The sequence below is a fragment of the Epinephelus moara genome, chromosome 5 (assembly GCF_006386435.1).
Source record: "Epinephelus moara isolate mb chromosome 5, YSFRI_EMoa_1.0, whole genome shotgun sequence".
Lineage (NCBI taxonomy): Eukaryota > Metazoa > Chordata > Actinopteri > Perciformes > Serranidae > Epinephelus > Epinephelus moara.
In genome coordinates, this window is record NC_065510.1 from 32,694,837 (window position 1) to 32,719,284 (window position 24,448).

General features: G+C 42.1%; 2 protein-coding genes across 2 annotated transcripts in view; one reads left to right on the forward strand and one right to left on the reverse strand.

The window, feature by feature from the left end:
• Positions 1–15,105, forward strand: part of tusc3 (tumor suppressor candidate 3) — a 101,561-nt gene extending 86,456 nt beyond the window's left edge. Inside the window, exons 9-10 of the mRNA XM_050044062.1 lie at positions 10,594–10,684; positions 14,857–15,105. Coding sequence (XP_049900019.1) covers positions 10,594–10,684; positions 14,857–14,872 — 107 coding nt within the window. The 3' untranslated portion in view covers positions 14,873–15,105. The remainder of the gene's footprint in view (positions 1–10,593; positions 10,685–14,856) is intronic.
• Positions 15,106–22,042: 6,937 nt separating this feature from the next.
• The window catches only part of LOC126390857 (voltage-dependent calcium channel gamma-1 subunit-like), a 207,892-nt gene continuing 205,486 nt past the window's right edge, over positions 22,043–24,448 (reverse strand). Inside the window, exon 3 of the mRNA XM_050045341.1 lies at positions 22,043–22,061. Within this exon, the coding sequence (XP_049901298.1) occupies positions 22,043–22,061 (19 nt within the window). The remainder of the gene's footprint in view (positions 22,062–24,448) is intronic.

Consider the following 24,448-nt stretch of genomic DNA (forward strand, 5'->3'; position numbering starts at 1 on the left):
TCGGGCATCTGGTAAGGATGCCTTCCGGACGCCTCCCTTGGGAGGTGTTTCAGGCGTGTCCAACCGGGAGGAGACCTCGGGTCCGCCCCAGGACACGCTGGAGGGATTGCATCACCCGGCTGGCCTGGGAACGCCTCGGGGTTCCCGCAGAAGAGCTGACGGAAGTGGCTGGGGAGAGGACTGTCTGGGCTTCTTTGCTGAGGCTGCTGCCCCCGCGACCTGGACCCGGATAAGCGGAGGACGACGACGACGTAGTTGATCAAGAATAACGGGGCCTCTGAACTGCAGAGATGTTGTTTAAAGTTCCAGCCAAGGCAGCTGAATAAATTATGAATAGTTTTGTCACTGGTAGCCTTGCAAAATTAAAACCAGATATTCCAGAAACTGTGTTACCTCCATTAGCGAGGAAGTGTTTGTACTTTCCTGCAAGTAGCCCTTGGTGTTGTTGTGGTAATGCTTCACTGTAACATGTCGAGCTCCCTGCTTAATGCAGTCAAGCAGCTTTCCTCAAAAGTCTGAGCAGGTGGCACACAATGTAAAATACAGCATGGGGGGCACAGAGGGGATGATTAATTGATGTCAAAGCTGTCGTGGAGTTTCTGTAAAATTCACTCTCTCCAATGCTAAGAAGTTCAAAGTTACTGTGAGAAAAAGTTTAGCTGAGGGAGCATGCCATTTTATTTTTAGGTGTAGTCACTGGTGGCTTCATGTCATGGATGTTAATATATAAAATGACAGACAGAGAACTGGAAATGACAGAGCCCAGCTTTAACATGCCACATGTAGGACCATTGATATGTGCTGTCTTGTGTGTGTGATGACACATCTCCTGAATGAAGGACAGCTGGTCCCTGACACCTCATGATGAGTCATCTCTGGACATGTTGAGCACAGTTCATCACTTCAAATGGGAGGTGGTCACTTAACCATCCTAATGACATTCTTGCTTTCAACCTTTTCTTTTACTGCCCAAGAAGAGTTTTTGCATAATCTCTACATTATGAGAAGGGGAGTTAGATATTAGATGGCTCGTACTGATAATTACCTCAAACACAGAGACACAGCTACACACAAGTGGATTTTAATTAGGGTGGCTGTGATGAGAAAGCAACTCGAGAAGCCTTTCAATTGCCTCTGTGAGGCCACACACACACACACACACACACACACAAATCTAAAGATTATCAACTTTTTGTTCCACTTTACCCATGAGTTCTCCTTTAGATGTTAAAGCTTGGCAATTAAAATGATAATGACTTTATAACTACCTAAAGACTCGTTTCTCAGTGTCAGACTGAACAAGAACAGCCAGACATCTACATATACACACAGACACACATGCATTTGTGTTCAGATAACCGTCACCTGTGTAAGGCTGAGACATCACGTGTACAGCACAGACGACTCATTTATCAGTTTTCTCTCTGCTTCATGATTTTCAACAGGTCTCTCCCTCTTCATTTCCCTGTTCATCCTTTCACTCTCACTCAGCCTTTCCTTTCCTTCCTGCAGAAACGTGCATTTTTATTATATCAGCTCCTTTAAATTAGCCTCATTCTTTGTGTAAACATCACCTGCTAATTTGAATAAACTGAAGCAAACACATCATGCAGATTACGTGTTACCACAGCGCAAGCTGACTAATGCTTACAGAAACCTGTTACGTAAAGCACACAGAATATGCAGACACAAGCTTGCATAGAATAAACAGTTTTATATCCCACACACCGCTGTCATTTGGTTGACATGCACACGCACATATGGACACAAATTAAATAAGTGCATTATAAAGCAGCATAGCGAATAGTCGTCTGTCAGTAATAGAGAGAGGATTAGGCTTGAATGGTAGTGTAATCACTGGTTGGGGGGTGTTAAATCCCTGGCATATAGCTTCCATACTGCTGAGTGCAGCTACGGGAAGTTATCTGCTGCTCCCATGGGCATCTGCACCAGAAATCACAGCGCACACACTGTTTCCCAGCAAGGGAGTTACTGAACTAGTAAATGGAGTTACAAAATCACTACATATGCAATATCAGTGGATGTGGAGGGGGGTGAAGCATCAAGGAGGGGGAGGAGAGAATGGGAATGGGAAATTGAAGAGTCAGGAAAAAGTGAGATGGGTCTGTGAAGGAACAAAATACAGTAGAGACAACTTTAAAGCAAGGCCGCAACCCAAAAATTACCATGTCTCCCTGGTGGAGTGCCAGCGTGCTGTATAGCAGCACCAGATGTCACGACAACAGAAACTTATAGGAGTCAGAATTGAAATCCAGCCAACTATGGGACATGACCTCAAAATGCAAAGACTTGTCTTCCCTATTTTGCAAGACTGCAGATTCACTGTACCTCTCACAGATCCGTGAAGAACCAAGGTATAGAAAATGGATGTTGACTTGTTTTTTTTTTTTTAAAAGTGAGAATAAAATACCGAAGTGACAGTAAAAAAAAAAAAAGCAAAACAAGGAATAAACACAGTTTGCTATCTGTGTTCAGGTATTGGTCAGGACATCTCCAAGAGAGAGCAAAAGCACATTAACATGCTCTACTTGAAAATACTGATATATCATTTTAGTTCAGGGGCCACATACAGCCTAATAACAGGTAGACATAACTTTCAGGATGGCTGTAGTGTGAAATGTCCTGAACTCAGATATTTCAGTTATTGTCAGGAATTATGGAGCAACTTTTTTGAGGTAGAAATGTGGGACTTTTACTCTAAATACTGTTACAGTAAAAATACTTGAGGTTTGTGTATGTATATTGTCAGACATGTCCTCAACATCAGGAATAATCATTCCAATTTTTATTTCCAGCAAACAAAAAAATCAAAGAATAAAGACATTTCCCTCACAAATTAGTGGTATTTACTTTTTAATTTATAAGGGACACTGGTGTTTAGTGGCAGCCGGCTTAACAGCAGTTCAGTACTAGCTGTAGCTGGGTAGCTCCCTCGCAAACACAGCTAACAGATATGATAAGCGTGAGTGCCATGACAGTTGTCAGCGGCAGAATTATATTAGACATTTAATGAAATGGAATTTAATGAAATGAAATGTTTATTAACTTTCCAGCAATGTATTTCATAGTTTGCAACTATAACTGTAGGCAAACCATTTGACTCTGCTTCACCGTCTCAGCTCTAAGGAGCACCTCGGTGCCGTTGCTGAGAGTATAGTAATGATGGGACCACCCCTCAATATCGTAGGTTCGATCATCTCTTAAAGGGATAGTGCACCCAAAAATGAAAATTCAGCCATTATCTACTCACCCATATGCCGACGGAGGCCCTGGTGAAGTTTTAGAGTCCTCACATCCCTTGCGGAGATCGGCGGGTGGAGCGGCTAGCACACCTAATGGTAGACGGCGCCCCAGACTAACATCCAAGAACACAAAATTGAATCCACATCCACAGAGTATATCCATACTGCTCATCCATAGTGATCCAAGTGTGCTGCAGCCGCAACATAAAAAGTTGTTTCGAAAATCCAAGTGTGCTGCAGCCGCAACATAAAAAGTTGTTTCGAAAAATATCATATGAACTCTGTTTTTAGCCTCACTGTAGCCTGTAGCTCTGACTGCCTCTCTTTGCTCCACGCTCACGTGTGCGCGCTCAGGGTGATCGGTGATGCACGGTCTCTGAAGAGTAGCAGTCTCGTCAGTACTGATGTCCAGATTGTCAAGTGCAGGCATCGCCAATTCCCAGTCTGAGCAGCAAAGACTTTCCTCATCCGTTGGCACTGCTTTGCATTTGAAACAACTACACCACCAGGTTTCCAGTGCTCGACTCCGGTATTCTGCGGCTGGCTGAGGCTCATGAGCTGCGGCGGCTGCTTCGTCCAGTGGCCGGAGTTCCGTGCGTATACTCGGGCTCAAACAAATACGGCTCAACAAAGACATGCTGTTCCTCCTCAGTTTCAAAGTCTTCAGACATGTTGGGCTGTCCTTTGCTAAAAGACCGTAGTGCAGATTATCTTTTAGCTCTGTGGTTACTGTTGTCCCTCCCTGCGGTGCATGTGTCACGTGATGTAAACACGGGTGAGCAAAGCTCATGCTTTCGCTGGTCTCGCGCAGGCGTGCACGCATGAGCGCGGAGCACAGAGAAGCAGTCAGAGCTACAGGCTACAGTGAGGCTAAAAACAGAGTTCATATGATGTTTTTCGAAACAATGTTTTATGTCGCGGCTTCAGGACACTTGGATCACTATGGATGAGCAGTATGGAGGTACTCTGTGGATTCAATTTTGTGTTCTTGGACGTTAGTCTGGGGCGCCGTCTACCATTAAGTGTGCTAGCCGCTCCCCCCGCTGATCTCCGCAAGGGATGTGAGGACTCTAAAACTTCACCAGGGGCATATGGGTGAGTAGATAATGGCTGAATTTTCATTTTTGGGTGCACTATCCCTTTAAGTACAGTCATTCGAAGGGCCAGATGAGATCCTCTGACATGGGCCATACGTGTGACACTCCTGATTTAGAGGGAGTATGTGTAATGCTCATGACTTTCTTAGAAATGGTTGAAATGGTAAAGAAACAGGTTATGGAGGTTTCATTAAACATTTACCTACAGCCCCTGGTTCACTTGGAATTAGGCAGTGTGAACATTAACAATCCAAATAAAAGAAAGGCTGCAGGCTTTTTTGTCCCAGTTTGGCATAAAAATAATGAAACAATTGTGGGTGGTTGCATCCAGAGACTGAGTCAGTGAATGTCTCCTGAAGCCAGGTGCTAATCAAAGAATAAACTGTGAGGAACCATTTAGAATCCCAATATCTATTCATATTTGTCCTCCTAATGAGATAGGCTTAACTTGATATGTTTATTGGCTCCCTCGTGCTGGGAAAACGTACATTTATTTTTACCATGCCAATATATCATGATTTAAATTGAGCCAAGTCATACAGTCAAAAGAGGGATTACCACCTTTGTCATTGAGGGAAATCATTCAGCTTAAACAACTTGTCATTTCGCCAAGGTCATAAATCACTTTCATTAGCATGCTCGCTGCGTGTGTGTACCGGAGTGTCATTATCCATGGAAGCATACTAAGATACCTCTCAGTCATAATTGATGAGCTATGGGAAATACATCCAACTATACTTAATGAAGATACACAGACGTTCTGTCGCTCATGCACTCGCAGGCACATACGTAGATGTGGCAGCTCAGGGGACACGGGCCATAGGGGCGCTCCCTGGAGACGCACTCTCAAATATGCAGTGCTCTCCATCATGTCACTCAGTCAATGTCACACACACATGCACACACATGCACACAGGTTTGTATAACAATACTTGTCAGGTCACTGTGTTGAATTAGTTATCATTATAACCTTTATTTAACCCCAGATCTGTCCTCTCACCTCTCAAAAAATTGTATCCAAAGTGAGGAATGACAAAGTGTTTCGAAATAATCTACCCACACGGCTGATGCCCTGTGGTCCTCACAAGAATAGAAGTAGAAGAAAAAGCTTGCACACACATAAACTGATTGCTGAGTGGGCCTCCTGTGTGTTTGTGTATGTAAGTGTGTGTGCCTGCGGTAGATGCATTAGGACCTGAATAACATCAATTGCTGTCGCTCCCTCTCACACACACAGCACAATACAGCCCCTGAGGTTTGCGTATATGTGTGTGTCTGTGTGTGTGTGTGTGTGTGTGTGTGTGTGTGTGTGTGTTCACTGATTCCTATGTTGAATTGTAAATGTATGAGTTGTGTATGAATTGAAAGAAGAAAGGAGATGTTGGAGCTGACACTGAGCAGTGACAACAAATGCAGTCATATACACACATGCACTGTGGATCAGAGAACACACACAGAACATGCAACCCACTGAGGCCCTGAAAATGAATGACAGCACACACAAATTTACACTTCCAGTCTGTCATACATTTTCCAAGTCTTTTGTTCCGACGTACAGAGCCTCTCTGGGGTCTCATGGTAGAAAAAAAACTTGGTAAACTTGATGTGTGTATCTGTATGAACGGATTTGTAAACTGTGCCCTTGGATTCACAATTGGAGTGCACAGATTTGTAATCGGTGCCCTTGGATTTGTAATCCGAATGAACTGTTTTGTTAACCTTGCACTTAGATTCCCAACCTGTGCACATGGTTTTGCAATCTGCTATTATATCAGAACATAGATTTAATATGAGCCATGACATAGCAACCCATTTTGTAAAATACAACCGAGATATTAACAGAGTAATATTCTTTATCAGTCTGTGTGTGTCTAAGGCCCCAAAACACCTCTCACTAGCATGTTACTACACGATTCTGTTTTTCCTGATGTGACATTGGCTTTTATGGTGCTGGATATATCACAGTCAGAATTATTTGTCTGTTTAATTCATAGAGCTCATGGCAAACACAGAGATCGTAGTTCAGGCGAGGGGATGGGAAAGGTTCCATTCTGAGAGATTCAGTGACATCTGTGTTCGTCAAATGGAAATGGGTTCAAATGATAGATACGTTTATCTTTCTTATGATACCAAAACATGCATATTTGACATTTATAGAGATCCCAAAATTGCTGGATGAAATTGGTTTAGATGTCAAATGTGTGTGACCCAGTCAGAAGGATACCACCACATACCGACTGTGAATCACAGTTTACAAATCTATTCGCACTGATTTACATATCAAGTTATTTTTCTACCATATGACTCCAGAGGGGGTCCGTACTGATGTTGCCTCCTCACCCCCTCTCTCACTTACACTTACTTAAACACACACATACACACACAGTGAGAACAAGTATATATCTTATTATTTAGTCTCCAGCATTCTCATTTATAAACATTGCATAGACACAAAAGAAGGCGTACGCCACTTCCTAAGCAGACTTTGGGATGAATAAAAATTAAGCTTGACCTCTACAGTAACTCTGACCGATGCGTATGCACATGAACTGAAGAAATGAAACATGGCAGAGGGATGATACTCGACTAACTGTATGAAAATGATATAATTGTGCAAAATGAATTTGAATTTAAATTTAATCTTATACCAACACTGTTATGAAATTGATTTTTTTATAAATAATGAATTAAGTTGAGCCGAATGCTGCTCCTGTGCAGCAGCACATGGATGTGATGTGTCATAAAAACACAAGGTATGGATAGAAATAAAACTATTTATTAATCTCTCTTAATGCACAGCTAATTTTACACAGAACAAGTCAGTTTTATTTTTATTGCACATTTCACACACAGGTAAACTCAATGTCTAGTCTCATTTCAGCTATCTCACAGATTGACTTGATGGTGTCTCAAAGGTTGTAGGTCTGCATCTGTCACAGCCACTGGAGGGTTATGACATGTGCCCCTTTTCGACAGTCATGGGCTGGCTTGGTTTGGTTTGGTTTGGTTTGGGCCATCACCCAGCACAGCAGGGATTTACATTTCCACTACAACAGGGCTACCCTCTTGAAGGTGTGTCTTAAACTGATGATGGCTTGTGTTGAGTGATGACGTTTAAAAGCAGCAGGCTGATCTATGGCTAAAGTCCCCTGTTATTTTTGTTGCATGTGTTTTTCCACAGTAGGGCAGGTAAAAGGAGTTTATCTGTTGGAGGTGAGCCGTTTTCTAAGGTGCAGTAAGAGCCTGTTGTCTGCAGCTCTTCATCAACATCTCACTGTGACTGTTTCTGCTTTCACTCCTCCTCCCTGCCTTATTATTAGACTTTTATTAGATTTAATTTCTTATAGATTCTTCACAACAAAAGTCCCCTGTTATTTTGCTATGTGTAAACTTTCATTGTGAAGCAGCAAAGTAAGGAAATGTTGTGTTTTCGAGCAGCAACTTCACACAACTTCTAATATGGCTTATAGCAAACATGAAAAAGTACAATAAAGCATATATCTAAAGTATAAACAGTACGAAGGAGAGAAACTAAACTCCAAACCACAGAGATTCAGTTAAAAGCTACAAAAGTACTGAGAGCTGAACACACAGAGACTTTTAAAGACACCTTTCTCTCTGGTCTCCTGCAGACAGAGGTGAGGAGAGTCTCGCAACACACAGGCTTCTTCGTGGAGGAGAATGGGGGTCGTTGGGGGTCGGCTGCGGTCAGTGAGACGTTACCGCTACCCACTTGAGATCAGGCAGCCCAGGTTTTGGACCTAATCCAGAGAAGGTCCATTTCCGGCGCACCTTGGGGTGGCACAGCGCATCCAAAAATGGGCACGGCATGACTTTACTCGGCGACCAAGAGTGACAATGGAAGAAGGGCAATGGGGAGCACTGGAAATGTTGGGGCTGGGCGCTAGGGCTGTCAAAAGCACCATGAAACTGAGTTCGAATATTTTCAAATTCATTTAGTAGAGTTCGAATAATATTCAAATTTATTATTATTTTTTATTTATTATTATTATTGTTATTATTATTTTATTATTTAAAAACAAACAAAAAACACAAATATAAATAAGATGCTTATTGCTGGCGCAATATGAACGTGACACTCGGATGAAAACACCCGTTCTGACCGCAATGTTTGGATAATTCAGTGCGCCTGTAGTTTTCCACCACAAGAGTGGATCCTGTTCGGCTCATAGTGGTGTCTCATTCTGGTAACGTTTAATCTCTTCTTCAAAAAAGGGTAGGCAGGGAGGCAGCAGGTGCAACACTCTCCCTGTATGTCTCCCCGAACAGGTCACACATCCCGGACAGCGCAGTGGGTGGTGTTGGTGCAGCGGGCTCCTCCGTCCGTGCCTCTCCCTCCGTCTCTCACCGGAATTCCACTGGATGCAGGTCCATTGCGGAACGGCTGCGCTAGTTATCCGCTGCGTGCACAGACGCAACCAACGCGCATCTGGTGGAATTTGGGGTCTGCGTCCCTCTCTGGCCCGGCTTGTGCGCGAGCCATTTCTGCCCGAACGGGATTCGCCGTGATATACAATTTTATTAATAGTATTAATTAATTATTAATGATATTCGAATGATCAAATTTAGGTTCGAACTTATAAAATATATATATTTGAATATATTTCGAACTTCGAATTTTTTTTGACAGCCCTACTGGGTGCATTTGGTTCCTCCTCGGCTGCAGCACCACTAAAAAGGCATATCTAATTTGTTCTTCTCATTTTTACTCATGTTTCCTTTCATTACTTTATCGGGTTTACCCACTTTTCAAACAAAGGCCTGCAAATGTTCCAATTATTGCAGCGAGTCATTCATCAAAGGGGTTGAGCTTCGGCATCCTCTTGCCCCCACCTGTTGCACTTTGTCTGTGAACTGCAATGTGCCTTTGGCTTCAACTTTTATTTGGGACCACAGTTTTTTTTTTATTTCACTAAAGGTCCAACCCTCTGAGCTGGCAGCATTGGATCATCACTTGGTGCCACTCTGAAGCCTTTTTTGCATTTGCCATCCCCACACTGTGTTCAGCCAAACAATATGTTTTTCCTTGCTTGTACCTCAACAAGTATTTTAAGCACACGGCGGGAGAAATTTCTTTTTTACCATCATTTACCATCATTTTCTGCATGTAGTCAGTATCTATTAATAATTGACTGTTAAAGGCAACTATGGGCAATAAGAGGATGGGACAACAAGCGCGCTCACATGTGCCAAATTTCAAGCTGATTGTTAATTATTACAGGACATTTGCAAACGCGCTGTGTTATGAATCTGAATATTTTGTGGCATATACACTTTAGTGTTGTGTACGTTAGCACCTTCTGACGTGAATTCCACGCACAGTTTTATAAATGAGGCCCCTGGAGAGGTCCTCATTCTAATCCCTGATTAACAATATCAGTCGGTGGTGACAGTTTAATTTAACACAGTGCCTCTCAAGGATTAGCCGCTACATGAGGGGGTGTGCACACACTCATACGCCCACACACACACTCACAATTCCCCTGCAGATTAAAGATCATGCTTATGTATATTTCACTTTAGAATAGCCACTGAGGAAATAAGATGATAACAGTTTCAAACACAATTTTCTGCAGCACAGCAGAGTTGATGATGAGGAAGAGGCTGTGGCACATACTGGGTTGAGGGATTGTCAAAATAAGGGTAATATTAAAAGCCTTTGCCATGATGAAGAGCCTCAGGTAATGTTTTAAATGTCCATTCTGCCAGCACTTTAGCAAATGTCAAATATTCATTTTTCTCATCATGTAGCTGTGGTACGTAGGTCTGTGTCGCTGCTTACATGTGTGTGTTTGTGTGTTGAACCACCAACATGGAGAGAGAAGGATGTTTTCAGTGTGCACCATGTCTAAACCCTGCAAGCACATTCAGTTTGAACGGAGATCAAACAGAGAGTTGCATCAGCGGTTATAATGTGCGTGAAATGATTTAAATGGTTGCCTTTAGCCAGGAATCAAATATTCTCACAGGCCATTGTCTAATTATTATTATGCATATATCGGGGTGTCTGCAGGACCTGCGAAAAGTTGGGAAAAGATGGAAACTCTAAAGTGTAGTTACAGTGACTTCAGTTTTAGAGATCATGTTACAATGTCTTCATGTACTGCTTTGTTTTTAACTTTTGTTATATCTGTGTGTGTGTGTGTGTGTGTGTGTGTGTGTGTGTGTGTGTGTGTGTGTGTGTGTGTGTGTCTTTGTGTGTCTTTTTCCAGTCATCTGCCTGGTTGGCCTTGGCCTGGTGGTGTTTTTCTTCAGCTTCCTGCTCTCCATTTTCAGGTCCAAGTACCATGGATACCCCTACAGGTAACTATAGCAACTGTGCAGCACCACAGTACAGATGCTCACACAAGTTCCATCCAGCTTACTCAACAGTTATTCCAGCACAATATACAATGAATCTTAAAATCACTGAAGTTGACATAAAATCGCTGCAAAGTTATTGCAGACACAGTGCAAAAATCCAGGCCAAAACAGGATCCATCCATTCCCATTATTTCATTGATCCTACGACAGCTGTTCGATTGGAAACAGTCCCTCCAAAATGTACAAGCCACAGCGCCAAGGCTCTTTCTCCAGAAGCTAATCTGACAGCTAAAACTTCAACAGAGATTTGCAGTCTGTGACTTTGTTGTTGCAGCACACTCAATATAGTACATTCACACGTGTTTTCCTCTTTACCCTGAATATTAGAAATCATGGCTCTACCATGGACGATTTTAGTAGGTCATCATATAGTGAATGTGTTTGGACACTAAATCCCTTCAGCTTAGTGAGCCAGAACAGCAGCAATTTGGTCCCACTTTGAGCTAAAGGTCGCCACTACATAAAAAAGATTTAATGTGCGCCAGAAAACACTCCACAAGTCCTCAGAGTCTGGGTCCAATACATCGCCTCTGGAGCCGCTGATATTACAGCCCAACACCACAACACCTCCAGCTGCAGAAAGTCACCTCTTGAGCTAAAAAGGATTCATGGTGTCGGGGGCACTTCACCGGGGCAGATCATTTACTATCATGGGGGCTTGAACCCTGTTGTGACCTGTGGTTTGAAATAGGATCAAAGCCAGCTCAGTGGAGGGGCTTAAAGTCCAATGATTGCAGACTTTGATGGAGAGTTTAGTTGTGGTATGAAACTGGTAATGCTTTATTTCACAGGTTTGTATCGACAGAATTGTTTCCCCTGACTCCCAAAGGCTTCCTGAAAAGGAGTCTGTAAAGAGAAAATAGGGACGTCTGTGAAGGAAAACATCAGTTTAAGGTTTATTCATCATTGATTTATTATTGGAAACATTATTCTTCATACATGTTGAATTGTAGGTTTGCTTGTCAACAAGAGAGTCTAAAATATTCTCCAGATTACGCTAGCAAGTAATTGGAAAGGGGAACCAGCTGACTAATGTCTTTACTTTCTTTATATATTTCCTGCTGTTAATTAATCGATACAACTATACAAAAGAAAGATTATGATGAAATTTATGCTAAATGTGATTTGTAGAGCAGTTAATCTGTTTTTTGACTATATGTTGCTTGGTTCATTTTCCAGAACCTATCCCAGCTGACAGGGGTACAGGCAGGGTACACTCTGGACAGGTCGCTAGACTATTGCAGGGCTGACATATAAGCGCCCTTTCCACACTTTACACACTTTGGGTATGATACCTTTGGAACCAAAAGTAACCCTTCAGACATGGTACCTAGACCCTAGCGTTTCCACCGCAAACAGTACCCTTGTGGGTCACTCACTGCTCCGTCCAGCACTCACTGTATTTCCTCATTACCAGTGACACAGATGGAAGTCTGCACCTTGTTTATCGTCCACAGAACGAGGCTGCATGCCAACATTTTCAGAACAAAACAGAACAGGCTGCAGTGAGAGTCTCTCTCCATGAGATATTTAAAAATAGCGGGTTTGTGCTAGGGATGTAACGATATGGAAAATTTGCTATCTCAATTATAGTGACCAAATTATCACGGTAAACAATAATATTGCGATATTTTTTAAGCGCTGTAAAATGTCCAAAAAATAGATTCATTGAAATAACTTCACTAAATCTTGTAACTTCCTTATCATACTAAAATGTTAACAGCCAAAATCTTATATTAAAATGAAACTTTCACATTAAAGGGGCAAGGGATTGGCACAGCAACAGAAAATTTTATTTTAAATTAACAAAATATGTAAACACATTACAGGAGCAAAGCTTATTTGTCTGGTGCATTTTAACAGTCAGCAAAATATGTAAACAATTTATATATTAATTATTTATTTATTAGCACGAGAGGAAAAATATATATAAAACAAAACAATGCAAGAGTAGAACAAAAGACATACAATATATAGAATAGATATCACAAATGTGCAGGAGAAACCAAAAAAACCCTAAGGGCAATGGTCATCATTACACAGAATAATTCACACATTAGAAGTGTGCATGTGAGTCAGAGGATTACCTGTATGAGAAAAGGAGTGCATGCTCTCGGTCAAAGGTTAACACGGCAGCGTTTTATGTTGTTTCCTTGAGCTTATGTCGAGAAAGCATAACTGGCCTTCTATATCGATTCTAGCTCGCCATACAATAACCATAATCACAGTCATTCAATCATAGTTACGTTACGTCGGTTTATATTCTGTCGGCTCCGCTCAGTGTTTTCAGCTCCGTTTCGTTTTGAAACACTTAGCAACATAGCTGCTAATACGGCTATTAGCTACTCATCTAGTATTAGCTCCTAAACGAAAACGGAAAACCTAGTCGCCGTTTAGAAGGACAGATACAGCTCAAATGTCCTGTATACATCGAGAGTTACACATTATGACAATCTTAGTAAAACCGAAGTCCCTCACACAATAACTGACGTTTGCATAGCATAACTTGCATTGGCTGTAAAGCTGTGGATGATGGTCACGGAGATGAGCCAGCAGGTTTGTAGTGTTGCTACCCTTCACAGCAACTTTCTTTCTGCATGTTCTGCACACAGGATAGTTGTCCTCCACCAGCTGTCCCTCGGCATTCTTCAGAAACCCAAAGTACGCCCAGACCTCAGACTTGGTGCGTTTAGTTGGGGGGGAAATGTCCTGAGTGACGCTGTCACCACCTTCCGCCATGTTTTCATTCTTTGTGTTTACATATGCTATGCATTCACGCAGCGCCTGCATCGCGAGACTTGAATGAGGCTGTTATTACATATCCTGATAATCCACCGCGATAATGCAATTAATTTAAACATAAACGGTCATTCTTACCGTGTAAAAATTAACCGAGATTTACCGTAATATCGGTAATCGTTACATCCCTAGTTTGTGCATTTAGTCCTTCTCAAACAAGCTTGGGGGACTAGTGTTGCCGGAGCCCACGGGAACAATGCTCCATGACTGCTTTTTTCCCCTCCAAGGATTTGTTTATATTCAGTTCACATAACCCGGCCGAAATTAATATATATAAACGCTTGAAGATCCACTCTTTACTAAAAGTGTATGTCATATAAAAACTAGAGTAAAGGTCAGAGTTGTCACAATGAAATTTAAGGTGTGTTGATTGATTCATGCCGTGATCCCATGCATTGAATAACATAACAAGTTAACGTTCCACCTTAAAATCTGCCAGCAGTCGGCCCAGTGAATCAAGTTATTTTTCTTAGACTACAGCTGCTGTGAGAGGCAGCAAAACATCCTTTCATTTTATAGTTACAGTTTACTAATCAAGGTCTCCACAGTATGAACAGTGGTTACATGAGCATCAAAACCAGCCACGAGTGACCGTCCTCTAGTCACCAATCAATGGACTGTAGCATCACAACTCCACCTTTGCGTACCAGATCAGTGTGCTAGGTACCCCAACAGAGGGGTGACCAAAATGGGGACAGTCGGAACAGTTCCATTAGTACCATCCACAACTTTTCACAGTGGAATTGCTCCGTAGAAACGGGGCTATAGAGACAACAACCATTTATGCTCACACCTACGGACAATTTAAAGTCACCAAATAACCTAACCTGCATGTCTTTGGACTGTGGGAGGAAGCCGGAGCACCTGGAGCAAACCCACGCTGACACGGGGAGAACATGCTCCACACAGAAGGGCTTGAACCAGGAACCCTCTTGCTGTGAGGCGACAATGGAAACCACTTTAACACCATGCCGCCCCATGTTGCTTTGTAAAAAAAAAACTATAAAACATAGAAACATTTGGTCTGTTTTTTAAAACAAAACTAAGCAGTCAGTGCCATCTCAGAGGTCATACTGCATATTTAGCAAGCATTTCAGCAATTTTGCCCAAAAAAATGTCTCCGGAAACTTCTTGAACCTGCATTATCTAACAAGATAATCACAATACGATTTTTTTGTATCCTCAAATGTGTTGTGTTGTTGTGCAACACAAGCCACAAACACAAAAAAAAACACTTTATTTATAGCCCTGTCTTCTTCTCTCCCTTTTCTCCTTTGCGCCTCTACTCCCTTTAATCCTCCTCTGTCTTTCAGCTTCCTTATTAAGTGAAAAAAGACTGAAGAGGAGGTCAGAGGATGGCAAAGAGGCAGTAGGTGAGGAGAAGTGGAATCGAGAAGATACTTGAAGAGGAGGAGGCAGCTTCACTGTTGAGTCTAGAGTGCATGGTGGGGTTTCTTTTTTTGTGTGTTGTTTTTTTATCAACTCCTGTCATAAACTCTGTAAGCTGAATAGAAAATAAATTATTCCTTCTTACACTGGAAAATAAAGGTGTTTGGCATGTCTCTGGATTTTTGTCTTTTTTATTTAGATACCTTTTAGTGGTTGAATATTCTGTGTTGCTGGGTATACTTGTGACTGTGGTATGCTGCTTTTAATTCATATATTGGATCCTATTTATGAAAACCGTTGCAGGTGAAGAGAGATTAAGAGACAACTGAAGTCACAAAGAGTAAAGGTGACATCAGAAGACAGGAAGTGAAGCAGCAGGTTAAAAGTTGAACACAGAGGTACGAGTTTAAGTTTCTTGTTTAGTTAGTAGGAAAGCTTTTTTAACCAGGTGTAACATCTCTGTAAATGACATCTTTTCAGGTGCTTGTCACATATTTGGTGACAACACATTTGCAGCTGTCGAAGATAAAGATGCTAATCCCCAGATGGTAAATTCCTGCCTCAGCTTCTTCTTTGAGCTCAGTCAGACTCAGTTTCACGGTGCGACCAGTTTTGAATTGATAAAGCTAAAGTATGAATGGCTCAAACAGCAAACAGTGTGCAGATTTATACACACATATGGAATAAATCCAGTCATTTGTTACAGGTCAGAGGGCTTTCTCTCTCAGAGACGGTGTGTGTTGTTCACACCGTCTGGAGACTCTGTGGTTGCTTTCAGTTTTCTTGGACCAGGTCCAAAATATGTTCTTTCGCTTTCTCCATCCCTGAAATATCAGAATGTTTATAATTAAACGTGTCTGCAAAATGTGCACTGCTAACGTCTTTCAAGTGAAAATATTTTCAGCTTATGCAAAGATTGTGGTCAAATAAATAATCCCAATCGTCCAGTATGACAGGACACAAACCAAAGATGTGAGTGTTAATCAAAAACTGTTAAAAAAAAGTCCCCACAGGTTTACTTTTTGCTGCAATAAATGAACATTCACTTCTCCTCACACTGGCACCGATCTTAAAAAATCACTAATGTAAAATAGTAGCACATGAACGGAGTTTACAGAAGGCGGGCTGCAAGTGCTGTAACTTTTCTTGCTGAATGTGAGAGGCATAGGTCATTTTGAGAATACATACATTTCTAATTCTTTTCACTTGTGGACTGCCCACTAAAACACTGAGTGGGCTGGAGTATTGAAACCATTTATGTAAGCCCTCTATGCGTGGGCAGACAGAGGAATGGTGCTGCACATGGACCAGTTTTGACAAATGTAATAAAAATATTCCCTCTCAGACTTCCCATTCTTGTCTATTTTTGCTTCAGATTGTTGGAAGAGTGAACCAGTGTGTGTGTGTGTGTGTGTGTGTGTGTGTGTGTGTGTGTGTGTGTGAGAGTTGATCTACCAAAACACAAGCTGTTTATAGCTGAAGACTGTAAACTGAGGTTGTCACTGTACTGAAATTGCACAGCACTTCCAGTTATTCATCATTTCCTTTTCTTTTCTATGTCGCCAGGAACTGCAAATTTACTGAGGACCATTACGTTCATTTGGCTATTGACTTGTTGAATAGTGTGTTTTAATTTGCCACTACATGCAGGCAATGGAAGTAACTGAAAGGTTACTAAGTGCTCCTTCCTATTATCGGCAGAAAAATAGTATAATAAGAAAGACTGCCTTTAGCAAGAAAGTAATAAGCATAGCCACTTAGTAAGCAATGAGAGATAAGCAACACCTGCCCTCTTTATGCTTGTAAATATCTTCTTTACGTAGCAAGAGTCAAATAATCACAGTAATCACCAACTTCAGCTTATTGATGGGCCCAGAGTGAGATCATTTTTGTTTTCAGCTTGTATAAGGGCCGAGTTGAGGCATCAATCAAAAAGTACTTCAATATATTTGAATGAAACGCTGGAGCGTCAGCACTGAGAGCAGAGTTTCCCGTCTGTTTCCTCTCGACTGTTGGCCTTTACGTTGTGAAGGAAATAAGCAGAACAAATGTCACCTTTAAGGAGGGATAACTATTGGCAAATGGAGCGAAATCAATGTGAATATTAGATAGAGGGCAGCTGTAGAACAAAAGACATAATGACATATAGAATAATCTCCGCTGCTTGAAAAAGTCACGTTGCATGCTAAAATTAGCCACAAATCTTTTAAAATTACTGTGTGCTAATTAAAGGTTTGAATTAGACCACTTGTCACTGCTAATGTGCAAATTTTATCCCTCGCAGTTTGGGGCCTCAGAGCAGGCTGGATCTGTGGATTGATTTACGGTTGCGTTAATATGATTTGATTTTGCAATTAAGAAAATATATTCACAGTTGTAGATCAAACAGGAAACATGAATGCAGGTATTTTATTTCTTAAAGTGATGTCAGGGTTGAACAGGTGCAATCTAAGAATACTGATACGCAACAGCATGGACACCAGTCACAGCAAAGACACTTTAGTTTGAGTTGGATAGATTTAACCCTTGATATTGAATTTTCTTCCTCATTGTTTAAGGTCCCATGAACCCCACTATAAATGCTAACATTGCAAAATCTACCTTTTTTCCTTCATATACTATTTTCTTAATACATATGAGTGTATTGATGTCATAAAACTTCCTTTTGCCGCAAACTGAGTTTGCACATTTAATGAACGTGGCGCTATTTTCACTCCGAGTTAATCACATATTGCTGTTTGCTCATGGACTTTCCACGTCCACATACAACACGCAAGGTACCCTGGGTGTGCTGGTTGTTGATGTTCTGGGACACAGTGTCAAGTTCTGCCTGTTACATGCATTGACTTCTTTCAAAATACACTTATGTTTTCACAGGAAATTTAACATTTCCATACAGTCTCTTACATAATTAACACACTACGTTGGTACAACACCGCAAATTGATGTTTTTTTCCTTCAACAACAAACACACATGGTTGGGTTTAGGAAGAAAGAACAGGGTTTGGCTTTAGAATCTTACAGGATGCAAGCACCGCTCTCTCGGGTGAAAGTGTGTTTTTTGGACCCACTGACCACCCCCCCCACCTTCCCCAGTTGGACTTTCGCTGCCTTAACTTTCGTCCTTGTCCTTCCATGTTACCCTCTGACCCTGCTGGGCACCGTTAAACTATAACAGCAACCGGCCGTGTATCATGATGTCGTTAAACGGCGCCTTTTTCATTGGTTTCTGACCCCACAAGTCACCACGACCTAGGAGTGAGATGGGGCTCGTTAGTTAAACGCAAGAAGGATCAAACTCCCTTTAAATTCCCCTGTGAAAAACTCCAGTAACAGAAATCCTAATTGACTCATTTGGGATTTGGGAGGTGTGATGTTATGTAAAGTTTAATGTCAAATCCAAGGAGTTATCTCTGGGTCTGAAAAGTAAAGCCAGTGCTGAAGTGCCTTAAAGCTGCACTCTTTCTAATGGCCAGCAGGGGCAGCACTCCACTGGCCACAAAAATAGATCTGATTGTATGATATAATGAGTTTGTGGTCTCAGTCTTTAGTCTTCAACACAACATGGTGTTCAGTTTTGTAAATGTTCATTTTGTAATTTACTCTAAATTATGGTCCCATTCAAATAAAAAATATACCAGGGTATGCTGTAGGGCATGGCTAGTTATTAACACAGCCATGTCCTCTGGTTCTCAGTCAGATCCACACCTCCCTCCTCCACAGCTCCACCCTTCCATCCAAATATTCTGTGCATTCCAAACTCCATACTACCATACTATATAGTATGCTAGAAAAAGATTTATGTCCCAATATATAGTAGATGTAATGCAGTATGCCAAAAATACCAGGATGATCTACTACATCCGGTCCGATTTTGCAGTATGCAAGCCAGCATGCTTTTCTGGCCATTCTGACCCACAATCCTCTGCACAGCGGACAATACCTCACGTCAATCGAGCTGCAAACTGATGACAGATGATTGACAGCTAGCAGAAGTCACGATGGATGACAGCACATTCAGTTAACTGATGACCAGGCCATAACTATAAAGATAACAATGACAAAGAACTGCAGATGTGACTTCACGTCACAAATGTAATAAGTTAGAATCTACAATCTGTGCAGTTGTAACTTGCGAAGTAACAACAGCAGAGCATTTCGGGTTGATCTCCATTTCTTGAGAACTCGGTAAGTGGTGTTTGTGTATCTCCAAGGTAACAGATATAAAAGCAAGAGGGTCAAAGTTCAGGGTTAATGTTATGAGAAAGTAGTATGTCCTGATTGTGTGCATACTGCATGCAACAGTACGTACTTTTTAACTCTGGCCCCGCCATTGACGAGATTTTCTGTCATTTACGACCCAATGTTTGGAAACCGGAGGAAGATATTGCAGCTTGTAAACTGCGCAAAAATGCTGTTGCCAACAGAATACTTTATGGTTCTACAAGCCGTGGAGATGTTGATGGTCTGAGACTTTGACAATTCCTGTTTTGATCAACATTCTGAATTTGATTTGGACAAAGAAGCAAACAAGTTTGGTGGGATGAAACGGGATCTCCATGACTGTGACAGTGACACATGGACAAGATGACCACAGAGGAGAGGGAGACCATAGAACAAATCATTCTGTGGGTCTTAAAACATTACAGAATATGATCAAAAATGCTGGCGGTTGCTGGCATCTTAAAAATAATACTCTGGCGGGGAGAGTGTTAAGGGCAGCTGCAGTATCTACTAAAAGTAAAAAGAAAAAGTGTGATTCAGAACACACCCATGATCACTTCTGGCTCCAAAAAACCAAGATGACCACAGTCAAAATACCAAACTCAAGGCTTCACGCTGGTAGTCCACAAACAAATTGGTGACATCACGGTGGCTCTGTTCACTTCTTTTATACAGGCTATGGCCAAACCCAATCACCGATGTAGAGCATATGAAAATTTATTGTATTAAACCAATGTTTTACAGCTAAGGTCTCTGAAAACCCAAACAGAAGTAATGTGTCATATTCTGCAGCAGATATCTGAAGCATGTCAGCTTATAATAGTGTTTATATGCATTTGTCACAAACATAGGAAAAGCCACAGTGTATTAAACATAGCCCTCGGGTTATGTGTTTCACTATATTCCATAAAGGAACATACTGTTGTCAGCATTTATTTCAGAAACAGGCTTACGAAACTAGTTAGCCCGACAAACAAACAAAAACTACTGTCTAAAATGTCAGTTTGTTCTTAGGAAATAAATAATAAAACACCATGTCATCAGATGGATTTTTCATATGTATGATTGCCTGTATCTTTCCCTGTGATGCAGTAACAGCCTATTCCGTGTGCCTTCAGTCCAATGCATGCTGGGATAGACCTCTGCCTGTGACTATAGAGCACATTCATATAGACAATAAAAATGTGTTGTTATACAATTCAAAGGTATTACCTGTCCCCCAGTATGTGTAAAATGAAATCAGTTGGGTAAAATAAAAATAAACAGGCTTTCAGAACAACAGTAGAACACATTCGCAAGAAAGGGAACCTTTCAAAAATACATTAGTACAATAACAACATAAGTTGTTATTGCTCTTTTGTACCCATTAATGATTATTTCCATACTTCCATCTGAATAAACAAAAAATCTAAGGAATGCAACTGGCATTTGGATGGTGAGAGCAGGACTGACATTTGTGGTAGTCATGGTGGACATATTTTTCAGCCAGCAACTTCTGCAGGAGCTTCTTTCTCATTTCTGATTTCCTGAAGAGCTGGTTGTTTACAGTCTGACTTACTCACAGCCACCACACTCCTCTCGCTGTCCACTAATTAAATCAGGAGGTGGCTGCAGATAGCTCACAGGTCTTCATCTTTTACTAATCATTTGAATTTTCTTTCTACTTTTCTTTTTCCTTTACACCTGTGCTTTCATCTTAACCTTTGAACAGGTGCTTCTGAGGTTGCTTTTACTATCACAGCACCTATTCAGTGCTTCCACATTGTAACATGTAGTATACACCAGTCAGCCAAAACATTAAAACCACTGACAGGTGATGTGAACAACACTGATCATCTTGTTACAATGCAATGTTCTGTTGCAAAACCTTGGGTTCTGACATATCCTTGTGGATGCCACCAGACACGCTCCACCCACCTAAACACCAGTGCAGATCAGGTACCCCCTCTTATGGCAGCGGCACTCCCCAGTAGCATTGCCCCCCCCAGCAGGACAATGCACCATGCCACACCACAAAAACTCAGGAGTGGCCGAGGAGCATGACAGAGACCTCAAGGCATTGACCTGGCCTCCAAATTCCCCAAATCCCGATCTGATCAAACATCTGTGGGACGTGTTGTTACCCCACTTCACAACCCACAGGACCCAAAAGATCTGAAGCCAATGCGTTGGTGCCAGACACTATAGGACATCCCCAGAGGTCCTGTGTCCATGCCTCGACAGGTCAGAGCCAAGTCCTGTCCAAGGTGGACCCACCATGGATCGGGGGGTACCTCTGGGGTAGCAGCACGCCCCTCAAATGTTCAATCAGATTGGGATCTGGGGTATTTGGAGGCCAGATCAAAACCTTGAGCTCTTTGTCCCATTCCTCGGGTCATTCCTGAGCAGTTTCTGTCGTGTGGCAGGGTGCATTGTCCTGCTGGGGGGGGCACTGCCATCGACACGTGCCATTGCCATAAGGGGGTTTACTTGGTCTCCAACGGTGTTCAGGTGGGTGAAGCGCATTATGATCAATGTTATTCACTTCACCTGCCAGTGGTTTTAATGTTTTGGCTGATTGGTGTCTATTGGTATGTGTACTGGTCATTTTGCATCCTTTACAAGTTTAGTAACCCTTAATTTCTCAGAGCACTGCCATTTACAAACTGCTGTGCAATAAGGTTGTTCCAATAAGTCGGTCAAGCCCTGTGTTACTTTAGGAAAAAAAAGCTTTGAGGAACTTTTAAATCTCTTTTTCCAATTTCCATACATCTTCTCTAACTTGATATATTACAGTTAATCTTGAATAAATCACAGCTACTTGTGCGCTGTTTCTCAGCAGTGGTGCTACAACCTGCCGTCTGGTCTGATTGGACTCCAGTGTCAGATGTTCCTGTCTGACCTGACCTATGTGCCGGCATCCTGCTGCGCCACTACAAACCTTGAAGAAACTCTTCTGCTGTCTGTCTGTTCGGGGCATGGTGCCACCTCACTGTGGACCAACCTCTCCTCTCATCTACAGTCCACAAACACTTTCTCCAGGCATCCACACCACAGCTACAGTAATTATCATCAGAGTGCTGCTTCAGTTGTTGCTGTTTTGTTGCATCAGTGTCTGTATTTGCCTGTGCACATTTGGGCTTGTATGTGTGTGTATGTGTGTACACCAATCAAAGTGTGTGCATGTGTCCTTGGGTACATGCATGTATTTTTGAATTGTTTGTGTAAGTTGGCATGTGTATGTGATTTTCGAGTTGTAGTCACATTAGATAAGAGAATAAGACAATACTGTTACATCTCTCAATGACTCATCGCTCTTCAACCACTGTTTTCTAACTTGCTGAAATGAGATTACTTATCTCAGTGTTTTTCTCTCCTTAGCCTCTGTTCAGCAGTTCCTTTCTTAACATATGTGGATGCTGTGTATGGCATGGAAGGAAATGTGATAAATGCCCTCCAGGTTTTCCCTTCCAGTGGAGAAAACAGGATGAAATGATCCCTGGGTGCCTCTGTTTGTAGTTTCTTTCTCAACATATGTGGATGCCATGTACTGTAGCCAAATATGGAAGAAAATGTAATAAAGTGCCCTTGAGGGTGCTCCTCCAGTGGAGAAAACATGCTGAAATGCCCTCTAGGATGCTTCTTTATTGGAGAAAACTTGATAAAGTGCCCTTTAGGGTGCTCTTCTAGTGGAGAAAGCATGATGCATTGATCCCTAGATGCTTCTGTTCAGCAGTTCCTTTTTCAACAAATGTGGATGTTGTCTCAGTGGCCCTTAAGGTGGAGAAAACATGATGAAATTATCCTTGGGTGCCTCTATTTGCAGTTTCTTTCCCAACATATATGGACATCTTGTAGTGTGGCCAAATGTGGAAGAAAATGTATATTAAGTGCCCTCTAGGATGTCAGTAGAGAAAATATCTTGAAATGCCCTCTAGGGAGCCCCTCTAGTAGTAAAAATGTGACAAAGTGCCCTTTAGGGTGCTCCTCCATTGGAGAAAACATAATGAAGTACCTTCTAGGGTGCCCTCTTAGTGAGGGAGCCCCTCCAGTAGTAAAAATATGACAAAGTGCCCTTGAGGGTGCCCCTCCACTGGAGAAAACATGATGCAGTGATTCCTGGATGCTTCTGTTCAGCATTTGCTTTTTAAACAAATATAAATGCTGTCTCAGTGACCCAATGTGGCAGAAAATGTGATAATGTGCCCACTATAGTCCCCTTCCAGTGGAGAAAACACACTGAAATGCCCTCTAGGGTGGCCCTCCATTGGATAAAATGTGATTAAGTGCCATTTAGGGTGCTCCACCATTGGAGAAAACATGATAAAATGACCTCCAGGGTGTCCTTCCAGTGCAGAAAACATGATGCAGTGATCCCTACCTGCCTCTGTTCAGCAGTTTCTTTCTCAATATACTTAAATGCCATCTACAGTGGACCAGTGTGGAAGAAAATGTAATGACGTGCCCTCTCTAAGTGTCCTTCCAGTGGAAAAAACATGATGAAATGCCTGTGGAGTGCCCTTGCAATGGAGAAAACGTGATTCACTGCACTAAGGGGTACCCTGAAAATGAAGAAAACGTAATGCAGGGCCCTCTAAGGTGCCCTTTTAGTGGAAAAAATATGATGCAGGCCCCCATGAGCCCTGAACAAACACAATGAGCATAGTGTTAGTTCAGGCAGGACACAATGTCAAGCTCAGCTCACATCACAGCTACATCAGCTGATCTCTAACAGCCCATTCAACTGATGGAGCAGCTGACTGATGGAAGGGAGTCAGCTGATAGATCACATGATTCCTTTCTATGTAACCAATTGGCGAATCTCATTCAGGGCACCCTATTTAAACTGCTCTGGCCTGCCTACTGTTGCTGCTTCCTCTGCAAACCACTTTGCAACCCGCCTGCACCCCAGCTCCTCCTTTTCATGCTTTGTCTGACTTATCAATGTCATTTCTGTTTGTCATTGATGCTGCTCTGTTCTGTTCCTGGGAGGTCTTTGCTGCTGCTCTCCCTGCCAACTCTCATGTAGGCCCACGAAGGGTAGGGAGATTTGCTTGCTCTGCCTCAGGCTTTCCTCCTTTGCACATGGAAGGGCAGAGGGGTGTGCTCTCTATGCCTTAAGGCTTTCTACACGGGCACGTGGAAGGGCAGTGAGGTGTGCTTTCTTCGCCTTATACTTTCCACATAGGCACATGGAAGAGGCGTTCTGCATAGGCTCAAGGAAAGGCAGAGGGGCCCCAGAACAGAGCCATACCACCAAATATAATACTGCAAATGGAAATAAAGTTTTGTTTGACTTAAGTGTTCCAGACT